The sequence below is a fragment of the Lethenteron reissneri genome, chromosome 27 (genome assembly GCF_015708825.2).
Source record: "Lethenteron reissneri isolate LAM-NWPU_2019-01 chromosome 27, ASM1570882v1, whole genome shotgun sequence".
In the NCBI taxonomy this organism is placed as follows: Eukaryota; Metazoa; Chordata; class Hyperoartia; order Petromyzontiformes; family Petromyzontidae; genus Lethenteron; species Lethenteron reissneri.
The window spans coordinates 7239432-7260469 of NC_083805.1; the positions used below are offsets into that span (position 1 = coordinate 7239432).

Genomic DNA, 21038 nt, shown 5'->3' on the forward strand with positions numbered 1-21038 from the left:
AGGGGGCGGGGGGGGGGGGTACCGCACAACGCATGAGATTGTGAGCAGTTTAAGTCATAATTGGCTGTGATATTCCCACCCTACCACCTTCCGATGTAAGTTGTTATTTTCAGCTCTCTGATTTGACATTAACAGGTTAAATTTCCCACACTCACACAGCCACCTCGCTCGCCGAGCTCGACCTTGCTGCTCTGCGATCTCCCATTAACATGCTCATCTCTCTCGCATTAACATAGCCACCTCCACGCATTCGCCGTGGCGGGCGCCCTCCGATCTTACATTAACACGCTAATGTCTACATTAACATAACTAGCCCCGCCCACTTCGTTTATGACCCTTGGGCTACACCCATTTAAAACCTTTAAAACAGTCTGCTTCAGCAGCTTTCCCCCTCTTGTTTCTTCCTGATGACGAACGCTTGTGTTGCGATCGAAACGTCGTAGTTTTTAGTTATTTTCTTTGAACCTATCGACTTGACTATATCATGGGACCTCCCTTGCTAGTATCCAAATAGGTTTTACCCTTTCTGGCAATAAAACAGGTTTTAAGATGTTAAAACACCAAGCTGAAACCTTTTGCAAGGAATCATGTCTGCATTAACCACAATACTTGTGGTCAGAATGCAAACAAAAAACATACTCTGATCATATATGCATTGTCTTTGAAACTGATTGGTCCACACCAGAGACAGCTTTCTTTTGAGCCTCGTCTCAAACAGTGTTAGACCAGAGGACGCCAAAAGGCGAACAGGACAAGGACAATGCCACTATCAGGACACGGAGAGCTTGGAGCATGTTTTTTTGTTTGCATGTTCACCACAAGTTCTAGATCTGAAGCTTTCGTTTTTTCGGTAAAGTCACGTAGGTAAAAATAAATAATAAATAATAAAAATAATAGAAATAATAATAGAAAATAAATCACGAAACAATTGTTTTTTGCTGTGGTTGTCCCACCTGATGACGGACGCTTGTGTTGCGCCCGAAACGTCGTGATTATTATTTTATTTACATTATTATTTCTATTATTTCTATTATATATTTGTATTGTTTATTGTATTATTACTTTTTATTATTTATTTTCATTATTTATCTTTACCTACGTGACTTTACCGAAAAAAACCTAAGAGTATTCACCAGAAGTATATGTGGTTAATGCAGACATGATTCCTTGCAAAAGGTTTCAGCTTGGTGTTTTAACATCTTAACACCTGTTTTGTTGCCAGAAAGGGTTAAACCTATTCGTCTACGTGACTTTACCTAAAGACCCAAAGAAAATGAATTCCTGCAGTCTCGAAAGCTTTAAGTCAAGATTTCATTAAACGGGTGTTCATATGTTAAAACACGTTTGCAACGACACCTGTCTGCATTAATCACACGTACTTGTGGTGAACATCTAAACAAAAAAATGCTCTGATAATATATGCTTTGTTTTTGAAACTGATTGGTCCACACCAGAGCCTCGTCTCAAAGTGTTGGACCAGAGAACGCCAAAAGGCGAACGGCACAAAGTCAATTCCACTAGCAGGGCTTGTATCGCTCGGGCTGAGCAGCTACATCATGGGACCTTTCTGTTTGGTGTTTACACATCATAACACCTGTTTTATTGCCAGAAAGGGTAAACTCTATTCTGATATAGTGAGCAGTATTTACTCCCTCTCATCGTCATTGTTTTTGTTCTCAATCCATTATCTGGATAACCATCGAACAAAGACGGTCACTGCGGACATCTGGAACGCTTTTGCTTCAGATATTCGGAAGCCACTGGAGATATGCACTTTTAAATCTAAATAGAAAACTAATTTCTTTAGAATTGCTTTATGTGTTTAGTTTGTTGTCCTTCCTCCGCATTCCCGATTAGCACGGTTGGCGACGGAGAGTACAAAATAAGTTCTGCAAAGTTGTGAATGACTTTATGAATACCGTAAGTGGAAGAATTGCGAATCAGCCGAACCCCATACATATTGGCAATTTGCAGATACAAGGGCTGCCAATAACAGATGTTTCACCATATTGTCAGAATGAACAATATTGTTGTATTGTTAATACACTTAACACCCTCCAGCTGAGTTCTCCGCGGTCGATGATTAACCGCTCACATTCTCCAATACATGTACTTGTGAGTGTAATTATTACCACTTATATTAAAATGTTGACAATGGAAATTATTAACTTTCTCTCTTAAAGAGCAGGACACAGTGGTGTTGATCTACAAGTAATTATGGAATACACCCGAAGCATTCTCAAATGTGTATTTTCCAAGTCTTGCTCTTGTCACTTTGGCAGCAGCAGAGCTTCGTTCGCATTCTTGGTGACGCTGTAAATTACCATCACGAGTTTGTGTGCTATAATAAATGCACACAAATGTACAGCCCTCGCTCATCAATCCAGGCCTCCCCATGCCTTGACCCGTCCTCGGGGTTGCTTTACGATACTTCGCCTTGCTGGACCGTGCGAGTTTCGGGGCAGGGAGTGCGTGTGCAGGTGGAGGAACCGATTCAGATGTTAGCCGTGGCCAGAAAAAAAAATCTAACTTAGATGAATAGATTATTAATGCAGTGCGCTAACCACTGCACCACCACTAACACCCTCCTTGATTATAACAAAGTAGAAATGTAAGATGAGACAAGTTACATAGATTTACATAAAATTACCGTGCAGACGCATATTTCATTGGAATATGTATTTTCCCACTTAGCTCATTCACAGCGTCTTAATCATTTGCCCGTCTGCTCGAGCAGGGGTAATGAATGTGTGCATCAATAAGCAGTCAAACAGTGCTGACATTCAGTATGTCTACCGGCATCTGGAGAAGAAGCAATTTCAGCTGACACAAGCAGGAACATACTAAACTAATTTTCATTCTTCTAATACATTGCATGAGGTTGCTACTGCTGTGTCACGATGTGTTCCTTGGCTCATATCCAAGACGGAGACATATGTCCACAACACCTACATGGCTGCGTGCAAAATTATTCTAACACGCTCATAAAGAATAGCCAGTGGGCGCCCTTTCTCTGGGATTAACATAAACTAAATTGATTCATAACACATTCAAATGTTTGCTCGCTTCATTATCTAATCTCAGCTCCCTTGTCAATCAACTGCTCGACAAAAGCCCTCTCCGCGGCGTGGTGCTCATGGGGCTTGTCTGACCATACTTCACCACGCTGACCAGTGTGATTGGTTGGTGAGGGTGGGGTGTGGGTAGTGTTGAAGAGGCAGGCCTGGTTCAGGTATCACTGGCCAACCAGTGCTTAATTTCAGACAGAACAGGACAGAGCTCTGCTTCGGTAATGATGTTTGCATGCTACATCTATCTCGGCCGACTTATTTTGTCCTCATAGCCATATACGAATATGGGGGGGCAATAATAAATAACTATTATGGATAGGCGTACCTTGTACGCTGGTGGTAGTGCCTTACGCTGATGATTCTACTTCCAAGTCAGCCTTAAAGGCGTTTAGCAAATGAATTCCTGCTTGACAGGAATAGAATGCAGGGTAGCTGGGAACTAAGCGCAGTGCACTAAACCACGCGTCTCTCGAATTCAAATATTTCCACAAAGTGAAATCGTCTCCTCTTCATATAAATGCAAGCACCTGTTAGTTGTGTTCAATAGACACCACCGGCAGGCAACGGCAAAGCTTTATCATCACCGTCATCACCCGTCATGACGTACCCAGTGCTGAATGAAGGGCCATCAACATAGCTTTGTACGGAATGCAAATAATTGTCATCCAACAAGGCTAGATTCAGGATTGAATAGACAAATCAGATTAAAGAAACAATTCAGAAAAGTAATGTAACACCAGTTTACTCAATATAAGCAAGTTGCAAGGTTTATCATCACTTAAACTTCACAGTACCATAACACTTGTGCATAGAGCTACGACTCTGTCAATTACTAAGGAAATGTTTTATAAAGCACGGGTCTAATTGGTAATAGCTATTTTTCTGGAAATGTAACTTGTGATTGTTGCTTCGTAAATATTTTTTATTACAATCTAAACCATGTTTTTGCATATTGGACAATGCTTTTACCGTGCACCTCGTATAATATTTAATTGGTCACGTTTTGGGCAATGGCTTGTTTTTGCACATCAACAGAGAGAGGCCGGGAGGGATAGAGTTAATAAGGCTTGGAGACTGCACTTAACACCACAGGAAGATGAGAAATTACATTTACATTTTTTCCTGATGACCAGTTTTTAAATAGTCATATCCATCGTTACGCGATATTAACTATTGCGTACCGGACACCAACCAAAAAAAACACTCCAATTATCAAAAACGTGTTACCGATCACATGTTCATGGCACAATGTATTGCGAAAATGTTTGTGCTAGTGAGGATCGAGCTCAATCCCCTTTTCAGTCATAGTATTTAACGCTGAATTCCAATTCACAGGCCTGGCTGCAGCAGACACCGGATATGTGACGTGGCCTCTTTATACTGTTGCATATGTAAACTACCTACAACGTGCATACATAAGCATGATTTTGTTCTGTATTTCCATATATGATATATATTTGTCTGTCCATTCACTATCCAGACAAATATTATTCCATCAGCATTTGTTTAAGCAAGCAAACTCGGTACTGGTTTTGATCGTCTGGGTCTCATCATCAGATTAAATTAATTCTCTAAAGTAAGGTGTATTTAAAACAGTAACGAATATATAACAAAAAATAGGGGTCAATTAATTGGGGGTCACAAGACATCTGGACCAACCTGTGCAATAATTTCACATGCCTCAACTACATACCGACTATAATCACCCAGGAATGTCTCGTGACGTCACTCTACAACGACCAGCCCCCATCATTAATATTCATGAGCATGTGACGTCCTCCAAATGGACACCCCCCACCTCATTATTATTAACCACTATAATGAGCCAAGAATGTCTGTGTGCAACGCTCGTGACGTCACTCCACATCGACACCCCCCCCCCTCATTAATAATCATGAGCAGGTGACGTAACTCCACATGGACACCCCCCCCCCCCTTCATTAATAATCATGAGCATGTGCCGTCACTCCACATCGAACAGCCCCCCTCAATAATCATTAACAGGTGACGTTTTCCAAATGGTAACTCCCCCCTCATTCATAATAATTAGCGGGTGACGTCACTCCACATGGGGGGGGGGGGGTGCGAGGCGCCTCCTCCCCCCTCCTCGGCGTCAACTCACAACCCTCACTACAAAGGCAGAACCCTCACGTCCCGCGATCTCCGTCACGCTGTTCAGACATCAAAGTAAAAAGGACGTCATGATGAACAAGGGATTAACACGTTCCTGCGGAGGGAGCTGGTAGCAACGTTGTTTCGCTCGGTCAATGGCCAGGGTCAACGGCGGCGTGGTGTATTCCGCAAATATGCCCGACTGTGAGGGCGGGCACAAGCCGGCGTGAGTAGGTTAAACGTTGAGTTTTATAAGGGAACCACGGGGTGACCAGCCCCTCCCACCCCCCACCCAGCCCCTCCCCACCCAGCCCCTCCCACCCCCCACCCAGCCCCTCCCCACCCTCCCACCCCCTACCCAGCCCCACCCTCCCCTCTCCACCCAGCCCCTCCCCACCCTTCCCACCCAGCCCCACCCCTCCCATTTTTGGATGCACGACGGACGGACACAATAATCCCCTGTGGGCTGGTGGAACCAGGTGGTTCCTACCAGTATTAACCATTAAATTCGATAGGTCTGTGTCAACGCGCCCTTACAAATTGCACACGCATTGATGCAATGAATATCACGTCGCGGTCTGCTTTGCGCTTGCAAGTTTCAGTTGTTAATATTAACCCATTATAGGTTAGATAAACATTTCATTGGTCATAATTTGTTTACGGCTTCTATATTTGTGTAAGATGGTCTATTAAACAGATCAACAGCCTGCAACGAATTATTGTAACTTTTTAAACATCGATAATCCTAACAATGCCATTGCAGTAACTTAAAAACTGTGATGAATGGAGAGTCGTGTTCGGTCGGCCCTTGCAAACAAAGCTATAATATATCGCCGATAGACGATGGTAGCCACGAAACACGCTTTTTAATTAACTATCCCATTAAATAATTAGGGCATCTCCTTATCATAAAGCCACCCTCAGCAGTACACACACAATCAGACACAAAGTCACAGACACCCGCGCCTTCTTAATAACGAAATTACACAATTTACTCACTGCGCGGGCAACCTGTTTATTATCACGTTAATGAAAGCAATTAATGCAATTAGACGAAACAAACCTCGTAATACAAGGCATATTAAATAAAAACACCTTGCTTTCAAACGCTGTCCCTTTAGAATTGGGATAGGGTACCCAATTAGTTTCTCGCTGCTCACGAACGCGAAAGCTTGCTCCACTTAAAACGCCTTTGGCCGCATGCGATCCGGCAATGCCTTTGTTGCAATTCGAACTGGAGGAGGCACATTTGTGGTGGTGGAGGGAGCTGCATGCGTGCCTCAAATTGCATTTCTCATTCGTTTTCAGGCGTATGAGCAATACTATGTGATATCGATGAATTCGTAAGTATTACAATAATCACGAGACTGTGTATATTTCCCACAACGACACCATCGAGTTATGCATTATTTAATATTTTATTAATTATATTTAATTTTACTTTGCACCGAACATCTGGCAGTTTACCGGCCCTGATTTCAAGCACGCTTGACTGCTGATAAGACGAGAGGCTGATGGATTAATATTTTTTTTTAATGTGTAGAGATGGATATATGAAGGAGACATTGTTGACGTATTGATCACGTTAACTAGAGACCACCGAACTCCTCCAGGTTACAATAATGTAAGACACACCGCAAACCTTTGTCCTGTGTCAGTCAATAACGTTATAAACATCCAGTCACAAACACACAGTTACCGGATTATAAGACGCACAACCAATTGTTTTGTTTCAGACACGGGGGGGGGGGGTGGGAGTGAGTCTTATATAATCTGAAGAATACAGAAATCGACCTAACAAAAATCACGGAAAGCTTTATTTTTTAAAGCCCCTTTGAGCCACGAGTTATTTTTCAGAGGCGACCTGTCCACACATGATAGCTCACCGATGTGGCTTATCACACGTGGGAATTTATAGTCGCAGCCAAATAATCTCAACGCACGTTTTAGAATGTGGAGGGCGAAACCGCAGGACGAGGAGAAAAATGCACGAGACCACCACGGGGAGAGAACACACGAATGCATAACGAGGCATCGTCAGGATCGGGCTCGAACCCACGACCTCCTGCGAATGAATGAAGCGCAATTGTAAAAACCCTTACTCCCTTTAATTTAAGTGGAAACCCTTCTGTTCAAAGAGACATCCGACCATGATTACAGGAGCTCAAGTGCAGCGAAATGATAAGTGTCGGCTCTGTCATCAATGGCTGCACCAATAACACTTTTGAATGTTGTGTTCCATAAAAAAATAATCCTTAGTTCAGCTCCGATAGCTCATTTCATGAAGTATGGAATAATTTCCTTGCAGAAAAATACCTATTAAAAAAAATCTGACAATACATTTGGGGAAAGCGTTGGCGATGGGATGCATGGACTAAAACAAACCACGATATTCAACCTTAACGTTGCCTTAAAATGTCAATATAAGCTGATGTTTCAGGAAATTACCCTTATTTAGAATATTAATTACTATCAGTGCTGGGTAACAAACAAAAAAACCTGCAGTATTCAAGAGACTGCAGATGCAAGCTCTGTGGCATGTTTTACAACCACTCTGTCAGATAATTTGATGCTCTGCTGTGTTTAAGGAGTTTTGGGAAGAAGAAAAATGCCACGATGAACAGTAATGCAGCACACATGGGATGTAATTCAGCGGAATGAAAAAGAATATCAGAATGTCTACATCGGGATTGTGATTACGGGATTGTTGTCATTTACCGAGAGGTGCAGGTTACATTACGACAAACTACAAAAATACACAACGGAGCTTCAACACAGCTGAACATTTGGGGCTTTGAGTGCACTCACGATACGTGATTGGCATGCCAGTGTTCCTTACAGCACGTTGAAATGCCGTTATATTTTTATACTCTCGATATCTAAATTGAATTGCAGTTGTCCACTGAATGGGTAAATAAAACCACTGTTGTCGATACCCACTTGCCTTGAAAACAAGCTTGCTCAATTGGGTTATTTTTTTGTTCATTATATTTCATTCCACGATTATGGAGCAGAACACACGACATAAAATGTAAAAAGAGGACAAACGAAACCTTGCATTATTAATAACGAAGAAACTGCCCGGGTTTTTTTTTTTAACATCTGAAAGGTACACTTTATTTGTAAACATTTAAGAATCAAAAATAGTCAAATAAAGACATAGAATACATGTTTCTTATCTAAACGTGTCACTTTGCAGTACATGTATGCAAAAATAGCATTCCTATGTTTAATAGCTATAAAATACTGAGGCAATATCATTGTTTGCTTTCATAGCCAATGTAAGTTTGAAAACCTACTCGTACCATTGGTGAAAATGTTTTTTTTTAAATACCAAACCTGCTTTGTACTTGGTTGCAACATTCCTTTTTATAAATAACGATTGAGCATGTTACTGTTAAACACCAGCAATTATGTTTCCTTAATTCTATGATAAACATGTTTGAATATTAGATTATGAAAAGAGGATATCTTGTACACTGTCACAAAGCAAGAAAGCTGCGCTCCTCCCCATAGCTCCACAAACCCAGCATGCGATCTTGCAAACAACATACACTTGTACAATTTTCTAGTTTGAGAAAAATTCCATGAAAGATTTAGAGCTTAGTGCCTGAAGCTCATTCGAACTATGTGGGGAAAAAAACTTGGTAAATCACACTGTAACAAACTAAATTTGATTTAATTCAAAGTCTCTACCTGTCTCTTGAAATGATCATGACTTGGTAACATTGTTTTGCTTATTTTCTTCCGACTTCCGTAGTATGCACAAAAGTCACACCATTACACAAGGGCTCTTTAGTGACATCACAAAAAATGGAGATGACTTGGGGATGCCTTCGTCCAGCAGTGGATAGATAACGACTTAAAATAATGATCAGCAATACATGAAGTATTCAAATGGGCGTGTAACTGTCATTGTGTTGTGCTCAGTCCAGTTCTTGCAAATGCTGTTTCCTTATCAGCATCTAAAGCACTGCCTGCTGGGTGAGATGTTTTATTTCGAAAATGTAAAATACAATGTCCTGAAAGATGTCCGTTCAAATTAGCTCTTGCTCATTGTATGAAAGCACCATGGCGAGCACGGTGCTGTTAATCCATTTGAAAACAATTAAAAACGAGCTTAAATCGTGGTGGTACGAGATGAGTCGGCAAACGAACGGTATGTTACAGCCGTATGTTTTTTTATGCAGAATTTTGACCGAAGATTAAACTGGACTATTTAAATTGGGATTATGTATTGGCAGGTTATTTCAATCAAAAAAATCGTATATGCTATGTGACTTACACACCTCACCACACCTCCCTCGTTCAAACGTATGGCCCCAGCATGTCAACAAACAGTACACATGAGAAGACTGCAATTAACAAAATGCTGCATCTCCAAAAGAAGCATATGAAACCCGCAAATTGGTTAACACTATTTAATATAAAAAAAATGGTATTCATTGTTCAGACAGCATGCACTTTCATTGACTGATAAGTTGGGAGTATTGTATTTCTGAGAAAATGTGTGGTTAATAAATTGTTTTCTCATAAATAAATATGGCCACAGGCGATGCATAAAAATATATATTACTAAGGGCAGTTGCTTACTATTTATAGTCAGGTATATGTATCTGACACTGAATCATAAAATATAAATAATGTATTCTAATTATTCCTTTCTTGCAAGATAAATGTAACCGCAAGGTGGATATTTAAACGTAAGATTGATGGTGGGCGTACTTTATTTTATTTTTCATCAGGCAGTGGCAGAACAATTAATAACACCAAAGGCATTATTATAACATTCCATAATCATCCATATCCATCTCATTATCTCGTAAAAATATATAGCATTTAAATACACGAAGAGCAGGCGATAGCAGAAGCTTGGTGATACGATGGTAGTTTTGTTGAAGATTTGGTACCTGCGGTATGTTTTAATGAAAAGTACAAAAAAGCCCCTTCTGTGCGAGCAAGCACATTATGTGAACCATGCTTTAAGAGTATAAATGTTAAATGAGCTAATATGTGGATAATGGTTCCAATTTTAGATTTAAAATATGTGTATCCATAATTTATGTTTGAATATATTGTTCTATAAAAAAACATATTTCAGAAATATAGCACAGTATTTGGAATAAAAAATATGGCAAAGGGCTATGCTGCGCAATTTCATTCCCGTGTTTGAGCCAAAGTAACCAAGGCCTCTGTGGTAGCAGCAGCAGGCAAGCTGGGGCAAGCAAGTTGACAAGTGCTGGGCTCTCATGTCCCATCTGTAGAGAAATCTAAAATTGGTGCATGTCTGGCTTATATCCTTTATTAAGTCACCGCAATCTATCCACACAAATGCCTGCGACCAGAGCTAATACTCGAAATAGGGGCAACCCACACGTGTACAAAACCACTTGCCCCATTCCCCTTCCCCAATCAAATATCATTCTCCCCCCTTATACTGCACTATATTTGCCTCCAAAATATCATCACGTCTTCACCCTTAACCAAATAGCTTTATGAAGCACGGCTGGCAGTAAGGCTTGTCGTTCTGCTCCTTGAAGGTTCCCTTGTTCAGCTGCTTGAGACAGAAGGCGCACACAAAGTGCTCGGGGTGAAACTTCTTGGCCATGGCAGAGATGCATCGGCCCGTGATGGGCTTCTGACAGCCGGAGCAGAGCGAGCCGCGGCGCTCGTGGTAGTGCACCTCGCAGTAGGGCTGTCCCTCGTGCTCGAAAAAGCTGCCGTTGATGAAGGGCGTGAAGCACTCCTGCACGCGCACGCACCCACGCGCACAAACAACGGCATGGGGACATGAACGGCAGTGGCCGGAGGCAGTGGCGGCACGACGCATAAGCAAGTTGAGCAAAAGGATTTGGGCCCCAAGTGGGCTCGAGGGCATGCCGTGTATATACACGTCTAGTTGTCTACTCTTTTTTTTTCTAATCTCACTGCATCTCTCGTATTTATCTCTTCCATCATCTTACTAGGAGTTCATGAATTTAAAGTGTGGCGGGGGGGGGCGCAAACATTTTTTTTTGTATCGGGGTTGCCAATGGGCTCGCATGGAGGAGTGATGCCCCTTTTAAAGTAATCGTTATTGGCATCAGCGTTTTTAAAACAGAAAGTGACTTTACCTAACGAGGGCCAACAATGGACTAATTTACACCTGTCGAGTTGGTGAAAAGTACATCCATACCAGTAAATGTGTCACAACTGCAATGGTCAATTCTGGACGAACAAGAATCAGGAGTATTTACGGGAGTCAGCAGAAGTGTTTCAGCAATAAAAATGACCGTGGTAATGAGTTGGCACAGTCTTATTTACTTATTTATCTATTGAATTCACATTTATGTGTTTTAATGGATGAGCAGTACATTGCTACTTACATTTCCCAAACAGGCAAGACATGTGGGGGTGTTGGAGGCCTTGGACGGTCTATTATCTTTATTAAACATAAGTATGCTTAATCTATATTTGAAGCTTTCGTGACTGCAGGAATCCATCCTCTTTGGTTCTTTCGGTAAAGTCACGTAGGTATAAAATAAAATAAATCACGACGTTTCGATTGCAACACAAGCAATCATCATCAGGTGGGAAAACGAATAACTCATTAGTTATTCAGCATAATAAACAATGATGTTTGATTGTTTTAAGTGAATGTCAGCTTGGAGTGGTAACAAAGTGGTTAATGCATGTTGCTATGAACCTGGTAATCCGAGTTTGCTTCTGACCCATAGTTGTCAACCTTGCCGAGTGATATCTGAACTGGTCCCGAGGTCGTCATCCCACTCTACCAACCCTTTGTCCAGTGTGAAGGGGTACGGTCCAAGAACCTCCATGATCAACATGGCATCGGAAAGCCTCATTCACCGTCGGATTAATAACAGGGCTACAAATTATAATTGTTGATGAATGTCGGCATGCCCGAACGAATATTGAACAGTGCTCAGTGGTAAAAGATCATGTACCTCTGGCAATGATCAATTTATCTAAGGGATGATTCCCATTCCTTCACCAACTTGCAGCTCAGCCATAACATGACAATAGTTCAAGTTCACTTCATAAATTCGATTACACACGGATTGGCATTGAACAACCTTGTGACAAATCTTGATGTTACAGATTTTATTCTATCGGAGACTGCAATGTCACAATTCAATTGCTCTTATTAATGAACCTGTATTGGAGCCTACAAGAAGTCCTTAACAGAAGTGCATTCAATTGCATACCACACACAAGCCCACAAGGGTATTTTTGGATTTCCATCAGCCATCTGACAGATGTGATAAATAGTGCAGCTTACAGGAGTATTGACCCTGTTTTCAGCAGAAGCCATGGTTAAACTGCTACATTCATTATATTGTTCACAGTCAACTAAACAATGTGGAGAAATGAAATGGCATGAGCTTTCCTTCCAGAAATGTGAAGCATGTAAATCCGAGGTCCACTAACATTTCCCACTAATCTTGACCTCCAAGAATCACACAAATAAAAAAAAAGTTAACCTTTCAGAATATATGCTGTATTTACGAAACAATGAGATTCAACACATTAACATTTACCTTTTTACAATTATCTCCAAAAAATTGAGTGTTAAAATTTAGATTTTTCTAAGTAACCATTTGTAAAACTATCAAACTGTCAGCAGTTGCCTGTCAACTTCCTTCCCTCTGGAAGCACCAACCCACACAGGCATTTAATACCAAGGCTGGGTCTCATGGCTAGAACTGATAGTACCTTTTAAATTCAGTCATACTACAGTATTACACAATGTGCACAATTGTATGCATTAGTATGAGTGCTATTGTATGCGTGCCAATAGTGCTATTGTGTGCGTGCCAATTTTTTTAATATCCTGCATACTGCTGCGATGACCAGGCCGAAAGTCACGTTTAAAACTGGACTTATTAAATGGCGCTGAGTAAAGCATCGTGCCCTTCATTATGTTTGCAATGAAGAAGACAAAGTAGTTCACAAATGAACAGCTTTTATGTAAACTGAAAACCTAAAAACACTCTAAACATTGCTTTACAGCAAGCACAAGACCAAACTAAGTGACGAGATCCATCTTCTGGTGTTCATCATCATCAGCAGCAGCAGCAACCATTATCTATCCACTGCTGAATGAAGGACATCTCTCATGATTTCGCAATGCAACAATCCATGCAGCACCTGCATCAGAGCCAATTTCCTTTCTTCATTTCCAACGATGGATATCTTCTGGAGAACTTGCATTTTTTTAAATGAAATAATTGTGCCAGATACAAAAATAACAGAATATTCTAAACATCACAATTGCAGCCATTAGTCCAAGAACAAATGAAATAATCTAATTAGAGATTTGGTGATGAATCAAGGAACATGTGGTACTAAAATAAGGTTTTAATCAAACAAGTGCAGATATGCCAATGTTTTCAGGAGACTTTCACCTTATTATTTTTAAGCGTGTTTACCTATAACTACCAGGTTTTCAAAGTTGGGGAGGATGTTGCAATGTGTAATCCCTACTGAGTAATTTGCAGGTATTTATTTAGTTTTTGGATATTTGGCCAATACAATTTACATTGCAATTTAGTATTTTTTTTTTACCTCTAGGAGTATTCCAGAGAACCTAGAGGAAACCTATGTAGAAACAGGGGGAGGGACATACAAACTCCACAGAGAAAGGTTCCCAGGTCAGGAGTCGAACCCAGGCCCTCTTCTTGTCATGAGGCACAAGTGTTCCCATTGCACCACCCTGTCACCTGAGAGTTGGGTTCGACTCCTGACCTGGGAACCTTTCTCTGTGGAGTTTGTATGTCCTCCCCCTGGGTTATAATCCAGCTCTCAGCTGATATTATAATCGAACTTTCACTGTGTAACAAATCAATATTTTTTTTTGTCCCCGGGTAGTAAGTGTTATTTTCTAATTGCTTATGGCTATTATTCCCCACAAACTTTGCTTTTGTGACCAGGACAGTGATATTTTGAAATGTACCTATTTTCAATGAGAAAACGTGTGCATTTGTGTCATTCCTTCACGTAAAGTCCTTTTTAGGCATAACCAATTAAAAAAAAGAAACACTTACTACCCAGGGACAAAAATCGTGTTACATAGTGTTATAATCTAGCAATGGATAATGACGTCCAGTGGAAATACCAACCATTGTGACACAAAGTCAGTGCATGAAATCATTTTTAAAAAAAGCCAGCCTTTGTCCACAAGTGAAAGGCCCGGTTTCTTTAGGAAATAAATAAATAAAGTTCAGAGTGATGTAAACCACTTTTTGACTCTCCCATCCCCAATTACCCGACAGATGAAGCACTCAGGATGCCACACGGTGTTGAGGGCAGACAGGTAGTTCTCCATGATCGCACGGCTGCAGCCATTACACTTGGGCGCAAACATCTCATAGTAGTCTTGCCGGCAGTATGGCTTTCCATCTCGCTCATGAAAACCTGAATTATCACAGCGAGGGAAGACAGGACCGGCCACATTCAGAAGCCTTGAAAGCACTCATATTAAAAGCATTACATTACAATACTAGCTTGTCGGAAACTTTTTGATGTGATGTGAAATATGTTTGAGACAAAAAAAGTTGTATTTGGTGGATATGCTGAGCATATATTAAAATACATGTATATGTACTGATGAGGAGCGGTGGCGCAGTGGTTAACACATTCCGCTACGAACCTGGTCACCCAAATTCGATATTTGTCCACAGCGAACGTCAGTTGGAGTCTGAATCTCCCCGTAGCCAACCGACACTGACCAGCATGGTGAAGTATGGTCAAACAACCCCCAAGACCAATATTGACATGGGGGGACTCCTTCATCGATCAGTGGATTGACAAAAGGGCTGAACATTTTAATTTCTATTATATATGTTCTTTAGTTAATATTTCCTTTAAATATTATGAGCAAAGCAGCTTGTGAATTGTCACAAAAATAAGACTGGCCGAGTTAATGTTATGGCTCGTGCACATTGTGAGCAGTGCCTCCGTTCAGCCGAGAGTTTGTTGGATAGGCAAGCCTGCCGATAGATTACATGAGCACACAGTCAATTCAATGATGCCGTTAGATTTACGGCTTAAATGTAATCCAATAAATGTAGTCCGCTATTGTTTATATTTCAAATAATTTTCCATCCCATGCACTTTCAGAATATTACAATTTTGTTCATTCACTCTGAATTCGGCAGCAATAATGCTTGGTCCAGTGATAGACACATGGACTTAAACTGTACTTGATGAAAAATACATCATAGTAGCATCATTTTTTCATACAGTAGCATATTTTTATTATAACCTCTTATTATTCTTGGTTCTTTCGGTAAAGTCACGTAGAAGGGAAATAATAAAATAATAAAAATAAAACATAATAAGCTAAAATCCTCACGACGTTTCGGCCACAACGCAAGCAGCTGTCCTCAGGTGAAGAACAGGGCTGTCGGAAAGACAGCTTCCTAATGAATTAATTTAATGAATTTGTGGCCGAAACTTCATGAGGATATTATCTTATTATGTAAATTTTTATTATTTCATTATTTCCCTTCAACGTGACTTTACCGAAAGAACCAAGAATATGAATCCATGCAGTCACGAAAGAATTAAATCAAAATAGAACCTTTTATTGTTACGTGAATTTCGATTACATCTTGTGAGAGTCATGTGTATTTTTATAAATTTCAGCACCTCCGTTTTTCTGCATATAAACTGCACTTACGCACTGGTGAGTTAATGCAGACACAATGATTGTTAATGTATTGGCCACTTGGCTAGTTTAACAGTTTAAGTTGTTTTATTGAATAGATGAATTACAATAACAATAAAAAAAATCATTTTACATAACCAAAAATGGCACACTTAACATAATTCCCAGCAAAGATTTTGATGATAACTATAATAGTATATTATCAAAGTAATGACAATGGTATTATTTAATTATTTAATAAAATATTGTGCTTTCGTGTCTGAAATGATTTGTGTGCAAAAATAGTGTCAATTTTTTCATTGTAAGCGGAAGAATGGCTCAATTGATTAGAACATTCATAAACCCTTATAAACACGTTCCTCTTGAAGCTCTGTAATTACATAATTTCCCCACTGTGTATTTGATTACATTTGTTATATTTATTTCTATATATCCATGCAAGCGTATTATATACAGCTTATTGACAATAAACCATCACTGGATGAAGGTCTCCCGAAATTATTTTGGTCATGGCAGTTGGTTGAGGGGTGGCGTAGTAGTTTGTACACCGCACTATGAACCTGGACACCCGAGTTTGATTCGCAATTGTGACTAAGATCCGTGGCCAAGTGAGATCTCAACTTGGGTTGCCAGTGTCATTATAATACTACTAATATATTAACAACAGCATAGCGTACATCATTGGTTCTCAACCGGGGGTACACGGACCCCTGGGGGTACATGGCAATGTCCCGCGTACGTCAGGTGATTTATAAATGTGACATTACATCATACGTTAAGAGTAAGTGGTGAATAATCACGTATGAATATGCCAATTAAAAATAACTACGGTAATATTAAAATGTATATGGTAACCTAAAACGATATGAATTACCTTTCTAAACTCATTGAACAATGTGGTTTCGAAGAGTAACCAGTGAGTGCGAACAAATTACGTCATGCATGCAAAGTGTCCGTAGATTTCTTTGCTTATATTTTTTATTTGTTTGCATTTACTAGCTAGTTAGGATACCTCCCAAAATGGACCATGGGTTAAAATATTGATTTTCATTATTCATACATTTCTCAGAATCATGGGTCAGCAAGGGGGTACTCGGTTGAAACTAAATTCAACAAGCGGTACAGTAGCCAGAAGAAGGTTGACCACCACTGCTGTATATATGTCAAACATATTCTGCAAAAAAAAAACCTTTTACTCAATGGGATATTTAACACGAATAAAACTCACTCACAACTTATATATTAGAAATTGAAGGCATACAAAACTTTGGAAAAATATTCTAAATTCTTCGGCTCACGACTGCCAGTACACTCACCAAGGTTAATAACCAGGCTACAGTCCCCATTATAGATTGGCAATGCACTCACTCCGATTAAGAACCAGGCTACAGTCTACATTAGTGGTTTTTTTAATTCACTTAATTTTGTATTATTATTTTTCGTGACTTTACCGAAAGAACTAAAGAATATGAATTCCTGCAGTCACGAAAGTTTTAGGTCGATAATTAACATTTTTAAATCCCTGCGTAAAGTACTTATGTAAAGCAGTTGTATAATTTGCATAATTCACACATGGTGCTTCAGCATAATTCCAAACGTACTGTGCAAAACTATTTATTGGCCAGACATTCGCCGCCAATGACTGCCAAGCGCCGCACAAGATGAGACGTGACATCCATGCTAATGGTCTGCCACATAGTGGAAGAAAGTAACATTACAGCATAAAAAGGCTGTCACATCTTTTATCTCTCGCATGACAAGGATGCCCCCTATGAAGATGTGCTGACCTTTATAAAGTGCCTTTGTCCATTGCAAAGCTCTGCTGACCACTATTTGGCTTTGCTGAGCTATATTCTGTACATCTCCACTGCTGTCTCAAAATAATCAAAGTCAACAAACCATACTGAATTGCCGCTCAAATGGGCAGTGAGGTGGTACGTATCTCCTGTTTACAGCCCTGAGCCAGTTGTGGAAATTCCACATTCATATGGCAGGGGTGGCTCATTCCACAGGACTACTGCCGACCTCCCCACAAAGTGGGGCTTGCTCACAAAGTGGTTCATCCCCCAGAGGGATGGTGGCCTCAGTCAATCCCCTACCAGGATTTGAACACGCAACCTGCTGTTTGAGAGCCCCCCCCCACTCAACCGCTGAGCCACTTTGGCCAGGTTAGTTAATACTTTGTGGAACAGCGCACGCTGTGGAATAAGTGCAGGTGGGTCCAGATTACCCCATCATAATTGGTCACCATAAACAAATGCCATACGCGTAATAAAATAACGACTAAAACTATTTGTATTTATCAGGTAAGGCCCACCGAGTTATGCAGCTCTTTTTCAGAAGCAACTGGCCACAAATGATAGCGCAACGAAGTGTATTCGATATTGCACTGCGCTATGCATCCAGGTTACCTGATTTTTATACGACTAGAACTATAACTTGTTTTAACCAGGTAAGGCCCACTGAGCCATACTATATAGCTCTTTTGCAGACGTGACCTGGACACAAATGATAGCTCGAAAAAATGGCTTATCTTGTGGAAATGTATAGCAGCTAAAAATACTCAAAACGCATGTTTCTAAATGTGGAGGGAAAAACTGCAGAACCCGGATAAAAATCCACACGGCCACAGGGAGAACAAGTAAACTCCAAATATACAGCAGGCATCAGGGTCAGGATCGAACCCCACAACCTCCTGCATACTAGGCGAGGGAGTTAACGTCTCGCCACCATGCTTTAAAATATGGCAGCATTTTACCAGTTAAAAAGAAAAAACCCCACGTAAAAGAAGAAATGTCAATGTTGGTACTGTTGTTTAGAACAACCCACATCAAGGGTGCATGCTCACTAATCCTGTGTCACCCACCTTCTTCTCCAAACGGCCGGCCACACTGTGCGCAAAAAAAATGTTCAGGATGCCAAGTTCGATCCAAGGCTGTCACCACTCGCTGGTTCCGCGAAAAAAGACAAAAAAAGATTAAAAATTGATAAAATCACCCATACCACATATCCATGCAATGTACAGAGAAAATGTCATAAATACATACCACACACCGTATAGACAAACATCAAAAAGGATTAGAGCACTGTAATTCGGTACTGAATATTAGTTTTAACTGTATCCAGTATGTGCTCGCAGTTAAGTAAAGATTACTCCGAAATGAGCCAGACCTTGTTTCACAGAATTTTCTGGGTCAATTGCGGACAACGCAACGCATACTGCTTCGAAAAGCATCAATCATGCAATTAACTTTATTGGATACAGCTGGTGCGAGTGCCCAGGGAAAACGCATTGCGGCGTTTAAAGAGTTAAAAGCGAGCGGTGCGTTTAGTGACAATATGTTCCATGGTACAAGTCACACTGGGTCACGTCGTCACATACATCGAGCAACTGACCAATACGCTCAGTACTAAACAGTCAAGGATACTGAAATACAAATACAGGAAAAATCTAATAAAAGGTGCAGCCCTGCATTGTTGCTCACATCACTGCTGACAGAAGCTCTACAGCAGAGGAAGCTCTTGAGAGTCCCTCGAGATGGTATTTGGGCCTACTCTTCCTCACTAACCAGATCGCTTGGAAGAGCTTGGTAGTAGCCAAACTCTACTGTAGAGGCGGCGGCGTTGGGAAGGGTTTTTTTGTAAATTGCGCCGTTTCAACTGCTGTCCCCCACAAGAATGAACCAAACCGGTGACCTCTGGATTGCTAACTAGCCCAGAGTGCTAACTCTTTTACACAACGGCAACAGACAAAGCAATTTTAGAGCATTCTAGAAGCATACTTATGAATTGATACTATGGCTGTGAAGCCCTCCCTGAGGATGGAAAAGCAGCCGTGAAATGTTTTCTTCATAACACTTCCACAGATATTTTCAGATGTATATCTAAATTGGTAAATAATTTATATTTTCGCACATTTATGTTCATTCCATGTGTACTGTATAGGCGTAATGTGAAATCGTTCTTCAGAGGTACACAAAAAATATTGTGTATCCATGCCAAAATTGTCAGTAAAAAAAAAATTCTGTACAAAACAATACAGCCACGCTTCCGGCATCTACTTCAAAATAAAACTATATAATCAGAACATTCATGAATACCGGACCAAACATTTTGATTTAAATTATGCGTAATGAGTTATCTGACAATCATGACATAAGAGAAGCCGCAGCCTGGTAAATTGTAAAAATTGGATAATTAAGCAACCCCGCGCCAGGCGCTCAAAAGCAAGTGGTAGCAGCTGATGAAATCAGTCTGAGAGTGAAAGTGCAAGTCGCCGTCTAATACTCACATCCATTACGGCCTCGTTGCAGTAGGCGCAGCGGGGTGAGAAGAGGCTGTGGTAATCCTCTTCGCAGTACGGTTGCCCATCCTTCTCGAAGAAGTTGCGCGAGCCAATCTCCACCTGGCAGTGGACGCACACGAAATGCTCGGGGTGCCACGTGCGTCCCATCGCGGTCACCACCTGCCGAGTGCGGGCAGCCACAGGCGAGACACGGAGGACAAACCACCCGCAACAGTTACAGGTCAATGGATCTATACGCAAAATAGCAGCATGTTCACATCGTGTGTAGGCATTTGTACGTTGAATTTATTTCGCACCGTATGTAACCAACCATATTAATCGGAGGTATGGATCAAGGGACCTCTTTATATGTTCGTGAACTCCTTATACACGAGGTGCGGATCAAGGGACCTCTTTATATTTTTGTGAACTCCTTATACACGAGGACAAAAACAACCATGCCCCTACACCGCCCCCCCAACCCCCACCCCACATAGCCTCCACAGGCTGTTTAGGAAGCGCTGTTAGCGAGCACCGATGAAGACCATCACGGCACACACGGAGGGCGACGTTGGTTGCGGCCAGCACAGCACCTGGCCATTATTTGTATCGCCAGTGTTGATATTAACACACCGTATCAGGTAGTTGTTTTCGGTTGAACTGAGATAGGGAAGGCCCAAAACTGGTTTAGACAATCACCACTGCAGTGGCCAGCAATTGTATTTGGGCTGCTGGGTTCATAGTGTAGTGTGCTAACCAGTATGCTACTGCTCCGACACACATATACACGCCTTTACAAGGTGGCAAACATTTGGATCATGCTCAGATCACAAATCCTCTCATCAGCCTTTAGAATATTCTATATTGACACCAAATCCTTAATCTTGGCAAAAATAAC

General features: G+C 40.9%; 1 protein-coding gene across 5 annotated transcripts in view; it reads right to left on the reverse strand.

The window, feature by feature from the left end:
- Positions 1-9590: 9590 nt before the first annotated feature.
- PXN (paxillin) overlaps positions 9591-21038 on the reverse strand; it is a 56453-nt gene continuing 45005 nt past the window's right edge. For all 5 annotated transcript variants that reach the window (XM_061561286.1, XM_061561285.1, XM_061561281.1 and 2 more), the window contains 4 exons: positions 20147-20320; positions 18722-18803; positions 14452-14600; positions 9591-10929 (listed from right to left, as the gene is read on the reverse strand). In XM_061561286.1, the coding sequence (XP_061417270.1) occupies positions 10663-10929; positions 14452-14600; positions 18722-18803; positions 20147-20320 (672 nt within the window). In that variant the 3' untranslated portion in view covers positions 9591-10662. The remainder of the gene's footprint in view (positions 10930-14451; positions 14601-18721; positions 18804-20146; positions 20321-21038) is intronic.